Raw genomic sequence first — 18,334 nt, forward strand, 5'->3', positions numbered from 1 at the left:
GAGAATAGTCTTCCCCTGCAGGATAAAGTGTCTATTCAAGTCTTCCTTTTCACCCTCCATTTCATCATTTTCTTTGTACCTATATTCATATGTGAATTAGTTACTAAGGTGATTGCATATTCAAAGCCTCCAGGAGTCCGGAAGTAATACAAAATGTAAAATAAGTCCGATGTACAGGAAGGAGGAATGGTTTGAACTGTGGAGAACTGGAAATCATGTGCCCAAATAAAGGTATTTGTATCCTTTTTTTTTTTAATTCATCTTAAGCTTGATGAGTACCAAGTCAAACATGTTTGTGGGCCACCAGTTTATGAGTATTGGTCTATAATTTTCTTCTCCTCTAGTTTTAGGAATTATAGTTCAAAACTACCTTAACAATATTTTCAGTTTTAAACAACATGGATTTAATATAGTTCAACCACCTGGAATTAGGAGAGGGCATCAAATTTATATTTTACTTTCTATTCTTTGGTTATTGATTTTTTTTGTCTTTTTAAAAATATCTATTTTGCCTTTGTCTTACTGCAAGTGATGAATATATCTCAGTAAATCCTACTTATCACTTCTGATCTTTAAAATCTGGCTTCTTAGAACTGTTGAGTATCTAATGAAGTTAGTTCTTCTTACCAACAAAGTCATACCTTACTCTATACCATTATGGACTTTAACATCAGTGCTACTGTGTTACATACCCTCATCACCCACCTTCAGAACTGTCCCTAATCCCAGTTCTTTATAATCTCTTCAGTCTTGAACTGCCGCTGCTTTTGTTATTTCTCAGATGAACCTTGCTGAGATGATCAGGTCCTCTTTGTATACCACAGCATCTTTTTATTTTATGGTAACATTTATTAAATGATTATGCTAGGCACTCTGAGCAATTTACATGCATTCTCTCATTTAATCCTCCCATCAACTTTTGAGGTAGTACTATTATTATTTCCATAATATAAATAAGAAGACTGAACCTTACAAAGAACAAAATGTTTCTCTGAAACATTTAGAAAATGGATGAGCAGGGATCAGAACCCAGATTGGTTTGATGCTGGAATATGAGTTCTTAATTCTGGATAAATAGCCAAAGAATGAGATGGATTTTGACATGAAATAGGTTCTTTGGAAGGTATACCAGGACAAGGTATTTGGGGCAGGAGGGTCTTTTAGGCTGTTTTGAGGAATGTGTGCTTTAACCTAAGTACTATGGGGTACCAGTCAAGGGTATCGATGAGGAAGTGATATGAACAAACTTTTAAAATACAAGTTTGACTGCAGTGGAGGCAACTGACAAAGGAAATGGTAAATACAGGGAGACCAATCAGAAGCTATTTCCATAGTGCATATGAAGTAGATTACTGTGTGTTGGACAAAGATGATGGAATGGAAATGGATTAAAGGGAGTCAGACGCAAGGCATATTTAGGAGATAAAACCAACAGGTCTTGGCAACTGACTGGACATGGAGGGTGAGGGGGCGGGAGGAGTCAAGAATGACTCCATAGTATGAATTCTCTCATGTTGGGCAAGATGGGCGCGCTGCCTGAAAGACTTCCTGCAATCCTTACATTCATAGGGTCTCTCTCCTGTATGAATTCTTTGATGTAGAGTAAGAGATCCACTATAGCTAAAGGCCTTCCCACAAATGTTACATTCATAAGGTTTCTCTCCAGTATGAATTCGCTTATGTTGAGCAAGGCCTGCATTCTGGCTAAATGTTTTCCTACATTCCTTGCACATATAAGGTTTTTCTCCAGTATGACTTCTCTGATGTTGTGCAAGTGACGAGCTATTGCTAAAGGCCTTCCCACATTCAACACACTCATAGGGTTTCTCTCCAGTGTGAACCCTCTGATGTTGATCGAGGTATGCAATCTGGCTGAAGGCTTTCCTGCAGACTTTACATTCATAAGGTTTTTCTCCAGTATGAACTCTCTGATGTTGAGCAAGGTGTGCATATTGGCTGAAAGCTTTCCTACATTCCTTACATTCATACGGTCTCTCTCCAGTATGAATTCTCTGATGTACAATTAGGTATCCACGATGGCTAAAGGCTTTCCCACACACATTACATATATAGGGTTTCTCTCCTGTATGAATTCTCTGATGCTGAGCAAGAAATGAACCGTTACTGAAGGCTTTTCCACATTCAATACATTCAAAAGGTCTCTCTCCAGTATGAACTCTCTGATGTTGAGCCAGGTGTGCAATTTGGCTGAAGGCTTTTTTACATTCTTTACACTGATAAGGTCTCTCTCCAGTATGAACTCTCTGATGTTGAGCAAGGTGTGCGTTCTGGCTGAAGGCTTTCCTACATTCTTTACATTCATAGGGTTTCTCACCAGTATGTATTCTCTTATGTTGAGCGAGGTTTGCACTCTGGCTGAAGGTTTTCCCACATTCAACACATGCATAGGGTTTCTCTCCGGTATGAATTCTCTGATGAAGAGTAAGGGATGAGCTCTGATTGAAAACTTTCTCACATTCATTACATTTCAAAAGTTTCTTCTGTATATAGACTTTCTTATGTTTCATTTCAACAGATTTTTTTCGGTAACTTCTCTTTTGTGGTTCATGCTTATGTACTCTTTCTTTGGTGGGAAAAGCCTTTTTTATGTCAAATATTGCATCCTGATGGAAAGTTTGCCAAGATTTAGTATATTCATTACTTGGATCTTCAGTAAGGATTCCTTTATGAGTGATGATCAGTTGTCTGGAATGTACTTCCTGACTTCCTGACTGGTTCTTAAGCCAGTCCTCACTTTTACAGTCTTCTCTCAAACTGGGGCAGTCAAGGCTGTAACTAAGATGGCTTCTTCCCATTTTCACTAGTTTGGACGTTTCTTCATAAATAACTTGCCTTGATGAAAACTCATTGTTTTCAAATGTATACTCCCAATCTAAAAGATATCAAGAAAACAAACGTCTTTTGTATTTGTTCATCAGAAGAGAAGAACTTCTAAAAGAAAAATTGGTGAATAAAATACATAAGAAGTTTGGGGATTTAACAGCTGTTAAGATGCAGTCTAAAAAGTATGAGATTAGGGCACCTGGGTGGCTCAGTTGTTGAGTGTCTGCCTTTGGCTCAGGTCCTGATCCCAGGGTCCTGGGTTTGAGCCCCGCATCAGGCTCCCTGCTCAGAGGGGAGTCTGCTTCTCCCTCTCCCACTCCCCCTGCTTGTGTTTCCTCTCTCACTGTGTCTCTCTCTGTCAAATAAATAATAAAAATCCTTAAAATAAAATAAAGTGTATGAGATTATAAAGAATGAAAAACTAAGAATTAGGATATAAATTAGAAACTGAAGAAGCTATTTAAAATCCCAACAATTTTTTATCTAATTTAATATTACAGTCTCCAAATACCCTTCCTTCCTTGCCTCAGGTTATACTTCATCCAAGCTAAGTTCATTATCTTTAAAAAGTCAATTTCATAAGGTCAGTGTGGCTGAAAAAAAAATTTCCATAAGATCCCCAAACGCAGAGATACACTAGGTACTATTATTTGCTTTAGGTTGTACATGCCAACTATGGCTAAACTTTTGTAGCTTAGAAAATGTCTTTTTGGGGCATATGGCTGGCTCAGTCAGTGGAGCATGTGACTCTTTCTCTTGGGGTCATTAGTTCAAGCCCCAAATTGGGTGTGCAGCCTACTTTTTTTAAAAAAAAAAAGTCTTCTTGGGTGCCTGGGTGGCTCAGTGGATTAAGCCTCTGCCTTCGGCTCAGGTCGTGATCCCAGGGTCCTGGCATGGAGTCCCGCATCGGGCTCTCTGCTCAGCGGGGAGCCTGTTTCCTCCTCTCTCTCTCTGCCTGCCTCTCTGCCTACTTGTAATCTCTGTCTGTCAAATAAATAAATAAAATCTTTAAAAAAAAAAAAGTCCTCTTGTCAGGCATTTTCTATGTGATATATTTCAACAGAATGTAAATTTTTAAAAAATATTTTATTTATTTGAGAGAGCTAGTGAGCACAAGTTGGGGGAAGGGCAAAGGGAGAGGAAGAAGCAGACCCCACTGAGCAGGGACCTCAATGCAGGATTCCATCCCAGGACTCCAGGATCAGGACCTGAGCCAAAGGCAGATGTGTAACCAAATGAGCCACCCAAGTGCCCATGAAATGTAAATTTTCAGTTTCAACCCCAAGCTAAAATGACTTCACATAAAAGTAATTTTATATAGGGTACCTGGGTGGCTTAGTCAGTTAATTGTCCAACTCTTGATCTCAGCTCAGGTCTTGATCTCAGGGCTGTGAGTTCAAGCCCCACATTGGGCTCCAGAGTGTGGAGCCTACTTACACAAAGTAGTTTTGTATCAAACTGCTTGATTTTATGAACCTGCCATGGGGCTTAACTTGCCACCTTCTTTCCATTCCCCAATCAAATCATCTGTTCTGCTCAAGACTTTCCAGTGGTTTCTCACATGTATAATAAAACCAAAGTTCCTATTAATGGTTTACAAAACAATGTAATACATGAACATAAATGTAAAACCTTTAGTAAAATTACTGCAAATCAAATCCAGGAAAATATGAAAGTATAATTACCAAGAAGAGCTTATCCCAGGAATGCAAGATTGGTTTAATATGTGAAAGCCAGTGTAATTCACCACATTAACAGATTAAAGGTGGAAAATCATATGATTATTTCAATAGATGTAGAAAGAGTATTTGGCTAAATTCAACATCTGTTTATTATAAAACTTCTTGGCAAAACCAGGAGTAGAAAACTTTGTCAAACTGATAAAGGGCAAAAGCAAAACAAAACAAAAAAAACTGATAAAGGGCATCTATGAAACATCAACTTAATGGTGAAAGACTGAATGCATTTTTCCCTTAAGACTGAGAATAATCCAAGTATATCTACTCCTAATAATTCTTTTCAACATTGTAGAAGATGTCCTTGCTACTGCAATAAGTCAAGAAAAAAAAACCCTGTAAGATTAGAAAGGAAGAAATAAACTGTAGACATAAATCTATCAAGATCATAAGATATAAAGTTAATATAAAAATCAATTTACAGGGGCGCCTGGGTGGCTCAGTGGGTTAAAGCCTCTGCTTTCGGCTCAGGTCATGATCCCAGGGTCCTGGGATCGAGCCCCGCATCGGGCTCTCTGCTCGGCAGGGAGCCTGCTTTCCCCCCTCTCTCTCTGCCTGCCTCTCTGCCTACTTGTGATCTCTGTCTGTCAAATAAATAAATAAAATCTAAAAAAAAAAATCAATTTACATTTTTGCATACTAGCAACAAGCAAGTGAAAAATGGAATTCTTAGGAATTCTATGTATAGGTCACCTGGGTGGCTCAGTAGGTTAAGCCTCTGCCTTCGGCTCAGGTCATGATCCCAGGGTGCTAGGATCAAGCCCCACATCAGGCTCTCTGCTCAGTGGGGAGCCTGCTTCCCCCCTGCTCTCTGCCCTCTCTGTCTTGTGATCTCTGTCTACTTGTGATCTCTGTCAAATAAATAAATAAAATCTTTTTAAAAAATTACATAAAGAACTCTTAACAATTTGGTCATGAGAAAAACAAAATAAAACATGGGCAAGGGCACCTGGGTGGCTCAGTGGGTTAAGCCTCTGACTTCGGCTCTGGTCATGATCTCAGGGTCCTGGGATCAAGCCCCACATCGGGCTCTCTGCTCGGCAGGGAGCCTGCTTCCTCCCCCCCCCCTCTTTCTCTGCCTGCCTCTCTGCCTACTTGTGATCTCTGTCAAATAAATAAATAAAATCTTTTTAAAAAATGGGCAAAAGATTTGAACACTTAACAAAAGATATGAATGGCCAATAAGAACATGAAAAGACATCCAACATTATGTCATCAGAGAATTGCATATTAAAACCACAATGAGATACCACAACACACATTAGAATGAGTAAAAGTAAAAACTGAAAATACAAAGGTGTGAAGATACAGAGGAAATGGAAGTCTCATACATTGCTGTTGGGGATGAAAATGGTACACTTTGGAAAACTGGCAGCTTCTTAGAAAGTTAAACCTATTCCTTTTGTATGACTCTTTGCACGTTCAGATATTTACCCAAGAGAAATGACAACATACATGCACACAAAGTCCTGTAAATGACAGCTTCACAGCAGCTTTATTTATAATAGCCAAATCCTGGAAACAACCCAAATGCCCATGAACAGATGAAAGGAAACACAAAACGTGGGATATCTACACAGTAGACTACTACTCAGCAATAAAATGCATAAAGTAGTCATACATGCAAAAATATGGGTGATTTTCAAAATTATGAGTAAAATAAGCCAGACACAACAATATATACTATATGAATCCATTTAGTTCAGATGGAAACTAGTCTAAAATGACAAAGATCAGATTAGCGTTTGAAGCCAGGAGGACAAAAATGGACTGGAAGGTGGCACAGGCGGTCTTTTGGGGTGATGGTAATACTGTATTTCTTGACTGTGGTGATGGTTTCATGGGTGTATACAACAGTCAGAATTGGTCACATTGTAGGAGTATATGGATGCAATTTACTACATGTAATAATTCCTTAATAAAGTTATTAAGAAAAAAATAGATGGAAACAAGAAAGGTAAGTAAAGATAGACTTCAATAACATAGAAATAGTAAAACTCATGTCATAAGCTCTTAACACTGAAAATAGAACTTAACCTTGGAACCTATGGAACATTTTACAGACACCAACTATATATTATGCCATACAAAATCCTTAAGTGTCCAAGAATTAATACTAGTCCTATTTGATCAAAATACATTAAAGCCAGAAAATTTTCTTTTTTTTTTTTTTTAAGATTTATTTATTCATTCCACAGAAGGAGAGAGAGAGCATGTGAATATGAGGGGGGAAGGGGAGAGGGAGAGAGAGACACTCAGACTCCCATTCAGCGGAGAGCCCCACCCAGGGCTCAGTCCCATGACTCTGAGATCATGACCTGACCCCAAATCAAGAGATGGGTGCTTAACTGACTGAGCCATCCAGGTGCCCCCAGGAAACTTACTTTTAAACAACTCTCGTGTAAGAGAATTTTTTTAAGAAGTAGGTTATCTAGGAAACAGCAATAACAAAAATAGTGAGTATTAGAATATCTGGAGGACAGCTGAAGCTGTATTTCAGAGGAAAATTCATAGCCCCTAATCAGTGAATAAGACAAGTAAACAAATGGATTAAGCCTTTGTTTCAGCAAAATGGAGAAAAAAATAAACCTAAGAAAATGAGAATAATTGCATTAGGGAAAGCAGAAAATAAAGAATTGGAAAAGTGAATAATGGTAACACTAATAAATCCATAAACTGGATTTTAAAAATAAAATTAATGTCTAGCTTACCTAATAATTTTTTTTAAAAGAATAGCTATACAAAATAAAGTTGAAAACTATAGCTATAAAAAAAGAATTATAAGATTATATTCTTCAGATTCATGGAAATACATTTGATAACATAAATTAAGAGATAGTTATTTGGAAAAGTAAAAATTTGTAAAATTTCACCCAACACAGAAACTGTAAAGAGACTACCACAGAGAACATTCAGAAAGTTGTCAAAGTTCCATTTTCCCAAAAAGGCCCCAATGCCAGGGTTTATCTCAAACTGTAAAACTAACTGATCTCATCCATTCATACTAGCATCTCTAAATCACTTTTTTCTGAGCCTGTCCCCATCTAGTGACATGCTGTGTTTCTTCACTCAGAAGTTTCTCCATCTTGTAAAAATAAGTCTCATGTCCTAAGTCAAATTATCATCTTTTCCCCCTACCAGTATATTCTTTTTTCTATTAAACTGTCTCACTTTCCAGTTACCCAGACTTGAAAATATAACTGGAAATTCTTTCTGTGATGGTTAATAAGCCTCTGAATAATCTTGAGAATTTAGCAGAATAATTCTTTCAAAGTAAACGCTCAATGAATCTTGATAAAAGAATAAGTGAATGAATAAATGAATCAAACCTTCATTCTAAAAGGGATGAGTGACTGAAAAAGAAAAAAATAGACATTGCTGTGTCTAGATTTTTTAAAGTATGATGGAGCAACTTATGCAAAACTAAAAAGCAAAAACAAGCAGACACTGACATTTTGGACCCAGAGAATAGGAAAAGGTTATCGGAGAAGACCAAAGTTTGTGAGAGAATATATACGAGAGTAAGTTAGGGAGATCATGCCAATGGCACCTCAGTTCTTCCTCCCAGGCCTTACGCCTTTAAGAAAAATTACCCAGGAAACATCAATGATAAGCTGGAACCTCTCAGAACAGCTGAGCTTTTCCTCGCAATGGCCTCTTCTACCTTTCTAGTTCCTTCTCACTCACCAGGGCACGCGCCTCTTGTCCCCTCCTTCACCATCCAGGGTTCTTTGCCTTGTTCCAATAATGAGATCACATCTGGCTTAGAAACTGAAACTCCTGCTTACAAGAAATAAAGGGGGAATTAGCTGGGCCCATAAATCAGATCAAGGTGTTTGGTCATCAGGAAGTCAAGGGCATTATAGAAGGAAGCAGAGGGCGAGGTGATGTTGTAGCAACAGTCCACTGAAGCTGCCAGTTCTACAAACTCAGCCTATTTGGGGAAGCACAAGAAAGGGAAACTTAGTGAAGTAAATCGGAGGCTTCCCACCCATCGGAAAGCAGCCCTATGTGCGGATTCTGAATTCTGGGGAAGCGCCTTACCCAGGGATACCAGGCTCCTGTAGTTCTCCAACATCACCTTTCTGTACAAATTCCTCTGAGCAGGGTTCAGCCATTTCCACTCCTCTTGAGAGAAATCTACAGCCACATCCCCAAATGTCACCAAATCCTGAAATGACATGAATATGTTCTTTTATGCTCAACTGGCCTTTTCACCTCAGATTGGCATAGTTTGAAGAGTTAATTTGTACTTTTGGAGAGAAGTATTGCATATAGCAGAACTTCCTGGCAATATTTTAGGTTCTCTACAACACACGTCAGGCAATTTCTAAAATTATTTCTCTGTGCTTGGTTTTAATATTTTCTCATGGAAAGTATACTATTTCTAACATAGTCTCTATTGATGTGGAAAAGAGCAAACGAGCAAAATAATTGTTATTCATACTAAATGCTAATGCATTTTTCAATATGGAAAATCAGGGTAGACTAGAGCAGTGAAGAAAGGCTTTAAGGAGGAGGCGGGAACATGAGTTTGGCCCTGGAAGTTGTACGTGGTCTAAGCCTACATTTCCCGAGCTCTTCAGTGGAGCGGCTAATGTTCCAGCTGGATCAGTAGGGTACATACGTAAATATATTTGAGGCTTATAATACTGATTTCCTAAAACTAAACATACAGGTAATAAAAATATTAAACAAGTTCTATGTGATTTTGCAAAAATATAACTTAAATGAATGTATGCCGTAAGAGAACGACGGGGGCAGTAAGATTACCCAGCAGCCCTTGAGAACCCCACTGAGTTTCAAAGACAGTTGGTAGTTGTAACAAAGACAAAATATAGTAATTTTAAGCACTATTAGATAGTGAACATTTCAGATGTGATCATGAAGTACAACAAAAAATCCTTACAGCTCTCACTAGAGGAACATACCCAGTTGTGCAGGCCTCATGTGTGAGAGTTTTTAAAATGTTGAAGTACAGTTCTCAAGTAGTACTCCGTTGAATAAAGGATCTTTATAACCTGGAATAAGACCTCGTCTTCTTCCTAAAAATTCAAAACCGGTGTTCTTCCTCATGAGGTACATCTTCTGCAGACTTACTAGGGCTTTCATACGGTTTGCTTGACGCCGCTGTGGTGTGGCGTGTCACAGAGCACAGTGTGCTCCTTATCTGGGCTGATACCCAGACGCAATTAACGGTACACATCCGAAGAGCTGAACTGACTCGTTAAATCCTGAAACAGTGCCACTGGTTGGTAAACAGCTACTGCACTGAGCCCTGCTGGTGACCGTCACAGATCTCCCCACAACCCAGCAACTTAAGGGGGAACGCCCAGCACAGCAGCAGCCTCCAGTATCCCAGCCGGGGTAAGTTCTGGGGTGTGCCCTTGCCTCAGTGGTTATCAAATACGAACATCACTCCTATTAAGTGTGACTCTGCAGAGAAATGGTCCAATTGAAGATGCATTTAATGGACATTGGGGAGGGTATGGGCTATGATGAGTGCTGTGAAATGTGTAAACCTGACGATTCACAGACCTGTACCCCTGGGGATAAAAATACATTATATGTTTATTAAAATAAAAAAAATTAAAAAAAAAAGAAGATGCATTTAAGCACATCAGTGATTCTATGCAGAAACATTTTTAATGGAGAAAATGAGTTCATATGTGAATTGCTAGTGCCCGAGTAATGGACAAAAATGTTTAAGGAGACTATAAGGGAAGCAGAAGTATGCCTGCAGGAAACATCAGTTACTTGCATCGGCTTGATCTTACATGCCTCCGTCTCTAAAACACTTCTTAACACCGGGAAATACGGGAAGTGAGTGAAAGCTTCGAGGAAGGAAGGGAACATGAACTGAGTCTTCAAAGATGAAACTTGTCCTAGACAAGGCTGGCTCCTGTCAGTCATCAATTCCATTAAAACTCAAACACTTCGATGTAAACTAATATTTTGTGCAAACAAAAATGTTCTACACGCGTTTCCTCAGTGAGCAGAGACGAGGCAGCTTTTGCTTAGCTCAAGTTCTTAAAAAACCATGTTTGGCTTCACACACAAACTAATGGATTCCAGGTTTCAACTGTCTGATTGACCTTTTCCTCTTAGCCATTCAGTGGGACTTGAATATCTTTAAAATGTTTTAGTATTTATTTTTATTTGATAAAACAGGAATTTCGTACAATTTATAATCATTAAGGAAACTTAACAAATAAAGTCCAGTATTTCTACCCTCAGTGACTTTTTTCTTTTTATAAATTGCAAGTCCTCCATCCCCACATCTACCCACCATATCACCCTACTTCCTAGAAACAATAAAAATTTACAGCTAGTGTATATTTGTTCAAATATTTCCTTATACGGACATGTCGATGATTATCTATCCGTGTTCATTATAACATCACTTTTCTTAAATGGATAACATTACGTGGTATAAATATGCCGTATCTTTACTAACTCCCTGTTTATTTTCATTTACCTGAATCTGAATTTTTCACTATGATGTGAGAACAGTGATGCACACTATTTTTAAATGTTACAGTACAGTTCTCATGTAATACTACTGTATGAACTAAAGAATTCCACAGAGGTCTCTGTTTCCTTAAAATAAGTCCAAGGAGCTCTTCTCTCCACTGAGGCTAGGATTTCCCAAACTTACTTGACCTCAGAAAAAATTTTAAATTACACTTTTTGATTTAGCAAGACTAGGAGCTAATGAAAAGATAATTCAGTCTGGGACTAAACTGTTGACCTGCACTCAAAGAAATACTAATTGTTCTTCAAGTAGAAGGAAATGGAAATGAAAATCAAGAAAAAATCAAGAGCCTCAAAGGAATAACTATAGATATAATATCTACTACTACTACTAAGTTGGAGTTAAACCACTATCGAGGTCTTTTTTTGTTCAGGAAAGTAGTAAGAATACTAATTATAGAAGGAAGATTACAGAAGGAAGAAAGAAAGAAAGAAGATAATTACATAATTAGAAATGGGTTAATATCCTATAGTGGCCACTTAAAGAATAATAACGTGTAATTAATAAGATAATAAGGAAAAAGTATTTGATTTATCCAAAAGAAGGCAAACAAGGAGAAAAAAAGGAACAAAGGAGAGATGGTTGAAGTAGGAAACCAACGGCAAAATGACGGGCTTCAATATGTCAGTAATGACATTAAGTGAAAATGTACTAAACACTAATTAAAAGACAAAGATTCTCAGACTGGATTTCTTTATAAATCAATGTTTTGATGGAGACGTGGGTTTTGGGGAGGCACACGGGATCATGGAAGGCACACGGCCCCTCAAGTGCCTTCCTGGGAGTACAGAGAATCGTGGCGGGCACAGAGCTGAGAGGCACACAGCTGACAACCAAGAAAGTGGTGTTTATAGAGGTACCCTTTAAATATAATCTTTAGAAACGAGAGGCTTTCAAAAACTGTGTGTTGCAAGGATCCTTGGACTTAATAAAAATGCAGTTTCCTGGGCCTCACCATCAGAGCCTGACTCATAAGGTCTGGGGCGGGGTCCCAGAAACAGCATTTGGGCTGATGGGCTCTAGTCTGTTCTACAGGTCATACCCTCTGCTTCCTGCTTTTTCCGTTACCAATTTCGCAGCAGGAGAAAAGAGGTAGCTGGCACTTACCTCTCTGATCTTACTCACAGATGAGGAACTCACAGTCTTGGTCATTTATATATTAGTTTGACGAATATTTCCTGAATACCTACTACCTACAGTGCTCCAAGCACTGGGAATACAAAGATAAACAAAATGCAGTTCCTCTGCGTTTGGAGTTAAGATTCTAACAGAGGAGAAAGACATTAAACATCAGGTCGTACAATGTCAGGTAGTGTTAAACGCTATGACAAAAAACCAGGGTGACTGAGAGTGAAGCGTGTTTGTTTTCGATGAGATGGTCAAGGTAAACCTCAGTGAAGCGGTAATGTTTAAACAACCATCTAAAGGTGAGAATAAACCATGCCCGGATGTAAGGGAAGAGAATTACAAAAGAGGGAGGAGCAAATGCAAAGGTCCGGAGACAGGCAAGAGCTTGTACGTGTGCGTGTGCGGAACAGCAAGCTGACCGGTGTGACGGGAGCACAGGAAGGTAAAGACCTGGAGAGAATGAGGTCCGGGGTAGCCAAGAGGGGGATCATGCAGGGCCTTGTAGACTGTGGAGAGGACACTGGGAACCCAGTGAGGGTTCCAGGCAAAGGGAAATGATATACTCCATCACTGTTCCCCGGTCCTCCGTTATTTTCTACGCGCTCTTCAAATCATCACTCACCAGCCTCTACCTATGCTGACCCTCAACATATGTTACAACTTCCTACATCTGATGCAATCACTAGCGACGTAGGTATGTCATTTTCCTTCCTTGGCCTGTTTTTCCTCATCTGTAAAATGAATGCCTTGGACAAGATCACCCAAAAGTTGGCATATATTATTTTTTTTTAAAGATTTTATTTATTTATTTGATAGAGACACAGTGAGACAGGGAACACAAGCAGGGGGAGAGGGAGAAGCAGGGAGCCTGATGCAGGCCTCGATTCTAGGACCCTGGGATCATGACCTGAGCCGAAGGCAGACGCTTAACGACTGAGGCACCCAGGCGCCCCTGGCATATATTATTTTATATTCACCTGGCTCTATTATTTTATTAGCCTAGATCTATGCTGCCCAATACACAGCTACTAGTCACATGTGGCTATTTAAATTTAAATCAATTAACGTTAAAGAAATAAGGGGAATTGAGTGTGGTATATATTCTCTACTATTCACTATTTTTCTGGAATTTAAAAGTATTCTAAAATAAAAATTCATTGAAAAAAAATTAACGTTAAAGATTGAGTTCCTCAGTCACACTAGTATATCGAAGTGTTCCATAGCCACAGGTAGCTAGTGGCTACTGTATGGGACAGTGCAGATATAGAACATTTCTGTCATCAATCATCACAGAAGTTCTTTTTTTTTTCCTTTTTTAAAGATTTTATTTATTTATTAGAGAGACAGCACTGAGCTGGGAGGAGAGGGAGAAGCAGGTTCCCCTCAAGCAAGGAGCCCAAGGCGGGCGGGGCTCGATCCCAGGACCCTGGAGTCATGACCTGAGCTGAAGGGGGACACTTAACCGACTGAGCCGCCCACACATCCCTTACCATAGGAAGTGCTGCTGGACAGTGTCGCTCTAGTTGATTGCTGCTTCTGGTTCATCTTCCTCTTTACAGCCATTCTCTATATTTTCATCTAGCAGTTCATATGGTTTTATTTTTTACATTTAACCTCTAGAATGTATTTAACCTCAAAGTGTGAGGAAGAAATCTTTTTTCTAAATGAATAATCCATTCTGTCTCCACTGATTAAAAATAACATCACAGGGACACTTGGGTGGCTCAGTCAGTTAGGCGTCTGTCTTCGGCTTGGGTCATGATCCCAGGGTCCCGGCATGAGTCCCACATCAGGCTCCTTGCTTGGTGGGGAGCCTGCTTCTCCCTCTGCCTGCTGCTCCCCTTGCTTGTGCTCTCTCTCTCTGGCAAATAAAAATCTTAAGAAAAAAGAGAATAAAATAACATCACTTTTATCATATGATAAACAAACTAGTAGACATTAAACTCCATGAAAACAAAGACAGTGTTTATTTCCAGCGTGTAGTATATAGCAGTAAGTCTTTAATAACTCTGTATTCAGTGAAGGAATAAATATTTTCCATTCTTATTTATACTTGTATTTGTTTCTGGTCATTATATATTGATCTTCTCATTTATTTCTTCTGGCGCCCATTCCATACTATTTATTGTTTCATTATAGATGTATGCAGCCATTTTAAAATGTAGATTCAAATACTCTTTCCTACTCTCATTTTTTCAAAAGAAAGTCCGATTTTTCCATAAATAATTCCACTAATCTGAACTGGATGACCTAGAATATCCTAGCTGTAGTCCACTAATAACTCAAAATGTCCCTGCCACAGGACCTTACTGCCCCCATGGAGCCCTACTCTTCAGAGCTGATGGAGTGCCCCACGTGACCCACACTTTAATACTCAAAACCGAACACATACTACTCTTCAAAATCACCTTGAGCAGGAGATCTTGTCATGCACCATGACTAAGATAGCCCAAGAGCCCTTGTCTTGTCTTGCCTTCCTCTCAAACCTAGGTCTGTGAAAAAGCTCTAAGCTAATGGCCATGTCAAAATGTACCCTGACCTCCATGAGTCAAACTCCGAGCCTAGAAGGCTCTCCTATGCCCCCAAGGAGTGCGCTTTTGCTTCGGAGAGCTCCTAACAGAACACCCAACCTGCAGGAGTGCTCCACTGTTTCTTGAATGAAGATGAAAACGCTGAGAAAAAAAGGACCTCCTCAGTGGGGACCACATTTTACTGGACTGGGAGAAAATGAGGACAAGGTCACTGAATGAATGCAGCTTTGTCATCTGTGAAATTTCAGAAGAAAAGCACGTTTCTATGAAACCTGAAAAACGAAGCACCTCAGGGAGAAGAAATCCTCCCTTACCTTGGACATGGCTTTAAGAATTTAGGAATTTATGACAGCTCCTCTGTCCTCCTACTTCACGCTCCTCACTGGAAGGGCAGTGCCTGGAAAAATAAGGCTGGAGAGGCAGAAAGAAACCATAAATGGCACTGTCAAGCCAGTATTATTTCCCCCATTCACACAGGAAAGGTGTCGTCAGCGAAATTACTGAAAATCCCCCAGGCTTCCTGGTCGTGAGCGAGCCCGGCTGGAGTCCAGGTCTGACTTTTTGGTCTTCCCACCAGATAATGGTCGTAAAAGAGAATATGTTACCACCCTTATTTCAAAATAAGATAAAGCTACAAACAATGCCCCAGAGAAAGCATCTTTACACAGAGTAGGCCTCAGAGGGGTCCTGTGGTCCGGAGGACAGTGGGCCAAAGAGCCCGAACACTCTGCGTGCAGTCCTGATTTATGACGTGCGGCACCTGGAAACCGATCTCTTAACTTTTCTGAGCGGTTTCCTCAAGAAGACATGAGGGAGGGGACTATGCATTAATAGTCACCGAAACTCCTCCTCGGCTGTTTTCCACGAAACCTCGCTACCCTGGAGAGGGAAGCAGTTATCTCAAAAGCCGCGGAATGCTAAGAACCGCCAGGTCTGGGGATCAGAACACCTGCCCTCGGCTCCGTCTACCGCGCACCTGCTCTGCAACCTGCAAGACCGCAGTAACCGCTCCAAACCTCAGTGTCCTCCTCGGGGAGATGGTACCTGCCTCCCATCCGTTCCTCGGTGAAATGGTACCTGCCTCCCATCCGTTGCTGGGAGGACCCGAGGCGGTGCACAGGAGGCACCGAGCACGGTGGTGGGCACAGCTTCGCGCTCAGTACCGGGAGTCATGCGTGTTCGCGGACAGCGCACAGTGCGTGGGCCGCCCGTGAACACATGAGGACTCTAGGGGAGGAAAGGAAAGATCGTCCTCCCGTGCCGCAGGAGGCTGGAGCCCGCTCGCCGGCCTCCGGACCCGGAGCGGGGGCTCCCCTCTCCTTCCCTACCCGAGCGGTCCCGTCGGCTCAGTCCCTCTCAGACTCTCCTGCCCCGCACAGTCTCCCCGCCTGGAGCACCCTGGCCTGCCCGGCACCCGCCCCGCCCCCCGACCCCGCCGGAGCCACACAGTCGTCGGGCGGGCAGCCCTCCCGGCAGCCCGGCTGCCCGCCCAGTTTGTCGCACTGTCACAGCAACATAAGGTCCCACAGCCTCACGCCGTCTCACATGGCCGGCCACACAGCCGCACACTCACCGTCACTGTCATGGTCACAGACGTTCGCACAGTCACACACGGGCACGCACACGGTGACAAGGTGGCACACCCGGCGACACGGTCTCCCACGGTCCCAGGCCCCCTCGCACGCCCGCTCCAGCCCCGCAGGCCTGCCGGGGCGCGCGCCCGCCCCCGGCGTCCTCACCGCCTCCTCCCCGCGGGTCGGCACCTCCCTCCGCGCCGGCGGCCGCCGGGAGCCCAGCGCCCCGCGGGCCGGGGCGGGGCCTCGCTCTCGGCCGGACCGGCGGGCTCACAAAGGGGCCGCGGCGCTCGGGCGGGCAGCGGAGCCGGCCGCAGGGGCCGCTGGGAAGTGGAGTCCGGGCCGGGCGCGGCGCAGGGCATCCTGGGACTGCCCTCCGTGGGGCCCGGCCGGCGGTCCTGCTCCTGCCCGCGAGCCGTGCGGCGCGCTCTCCAAGCCCCGGGCCGCCCAACCCAGACACAGGCCCGGCTCAGCCCCGCCAGAACCACCAGGTCCCGCCCAGGCCCGGACCGGCCGGTTCGGAGTGCGCAGGCGCAGCGAGCCCGGTTCCCGGAGGCACCCAAGCCGGGGTACGCGCCGCTGGGGCGGGGCGCGAGGTGCGCATGCGCGGTGGGCGGGGCCGCTGTCGGGCCGCGGGCAGGGAGCTGGCCGCGCTGGGTGGTGCGGCGGGGCGCGCGGCAGGGGGCTCCCCAGGGGGCGTGTGCGGGTGGGCGGGAGCGCGGCCGCCGGGGTCTCGCGCCCTTCGTTCCTTTTCTGGCTTTCTTGTCTCATCAGCCACTTACAACCACGATGGGAATTAGCGTTCAACACATGAATTTTAAGGGGCATAAACATTCAGTCTATAGCACTGACCAAAAGCGTTCTGTTCACCAGGAAAGAAAAACTCTATATGGAAAGTAAACTCAGAGGGTTTGGTGTATGAGGCAGGGCGGAGTTCAGGATGCCACTCACGTTTCTAGTGTGAATAGGCAGTGATGGCAGGGGCTTTAGGTGCACAACTCTGTAAGTCTGGTTAAAACACGCACAGTTCGGGGCGCCTGGTGCCTCAGTTGAGCGCGTTGGACTCTTGATTTCGGCTCAGGTTGTGATCTCAGGGTCATGAGATTGAATCTTCCATCAGGCTCTACGTTCAGCAGGGAGTCTGCATGAGATCCTTTCCCTCTGCCCCGTCTCCTGCTCCTCTCTCTCTAATAAATGAATACATCTTGAAAAAGACACAACATACACACGGCTCTCTGAAATAAGGTCACGAAATCATAGAGTGGATAGGGGGAGAGGGAGAGAGAGAATTTTAAGCAGGCTCCATGCCCAGCTCAACCAACTGAGCCACGCGTGTGCCCCTACTCATTCTTTTAAAAGAGCCATGTAGTGTGTACAATTATTTATAGACTGTGAGGAAAACTTTAATAAATCTTCAAAGTACAAATATTACAGATAACATGGATTCATCACACTTTACAGCATAACAAATGGCAAACAGATCAAAGTACATGCACTGCTTTAAATGCATCAAACATACTTTGTTAAGTTATTGTAAAGACAACCTACACTCTTCCTCTTGTGTTTCCCCTTTACTACTCATCTCAGTATCCTGACACCAGGAATGTGAGGGCTTTTCTCCCCCCAACATCAAGCAATTCCACAACACCAGCTGAATGCCCTAAAATGTAGCTCAGTTCTGACCCAATGTGCCTGAGTTTAGCATCACATCGCACAGATTAAGGGCTCAAGTCCCAGTTATAACCAATGCTTCTGACCAATCAGCTATAAGTTGGAGGTTCTCATGACCCCCTTCTCGAGTTTGATTAATCTGTTAGAATGGCTTACAGAGTCAGAAGTTTACTTACTATTTATCCGTTTATTATAAAAAGATACGGTAAAGGATACAGATACTTCCAGATGAAGGGATGCATAGGGTATCAGAAAAGGCCCTTTACCTGGTACGCGGACAGCCGGCTTCTCCCTGTGCCCTCACATGGTAGAAAG

General features: G+C 42.5%; 1 protein-coding gene across 1 annotated transcript; it reads right to left on the reverse strand.

Annotated features, from left to right (window-relative positions):
- Positions 1-260: 260 nt before the first annotated feature.
- On the reverse strand, positions 261-16,525 carry ZNF583 (zinc finger protein 583). The gene is made up of 5 exons (XM_080827762.1): positions 16,348-16,525; positions 15,089-15,185; positions 8,625-8,751; positions 8,268-8,360; positions 261-2,893 (listed from the first exon to the last, which is right to left on the reverse strand). Exons 2-5 carry the CDS (start codon positions 15,095-15,097, stop codon positions 1,416-1,418), a joined length of 1,707 nt encoding a protein of 568 aa, XP_080683888.1. The 5' UTR covers positions 15,098-15,185; positions 16,348-16,525; the 3' UTR covers positions 261-1,415.
- Positions 16,526-18,334: the final 1,809 nt, after the last annotated feature.

The sequence above is a fragment of the Martes martes genome, assembly GCF_963455335.1.
Source record: "Martes martes genome assembly, chromosome: 17".
NCBI classification, from domain to species: domain Eukaryota; kingdom Metazoa; phylum Chordata; class Mammalia; order Carnivora; family Mustelidae; genus Martes; species Martes martes.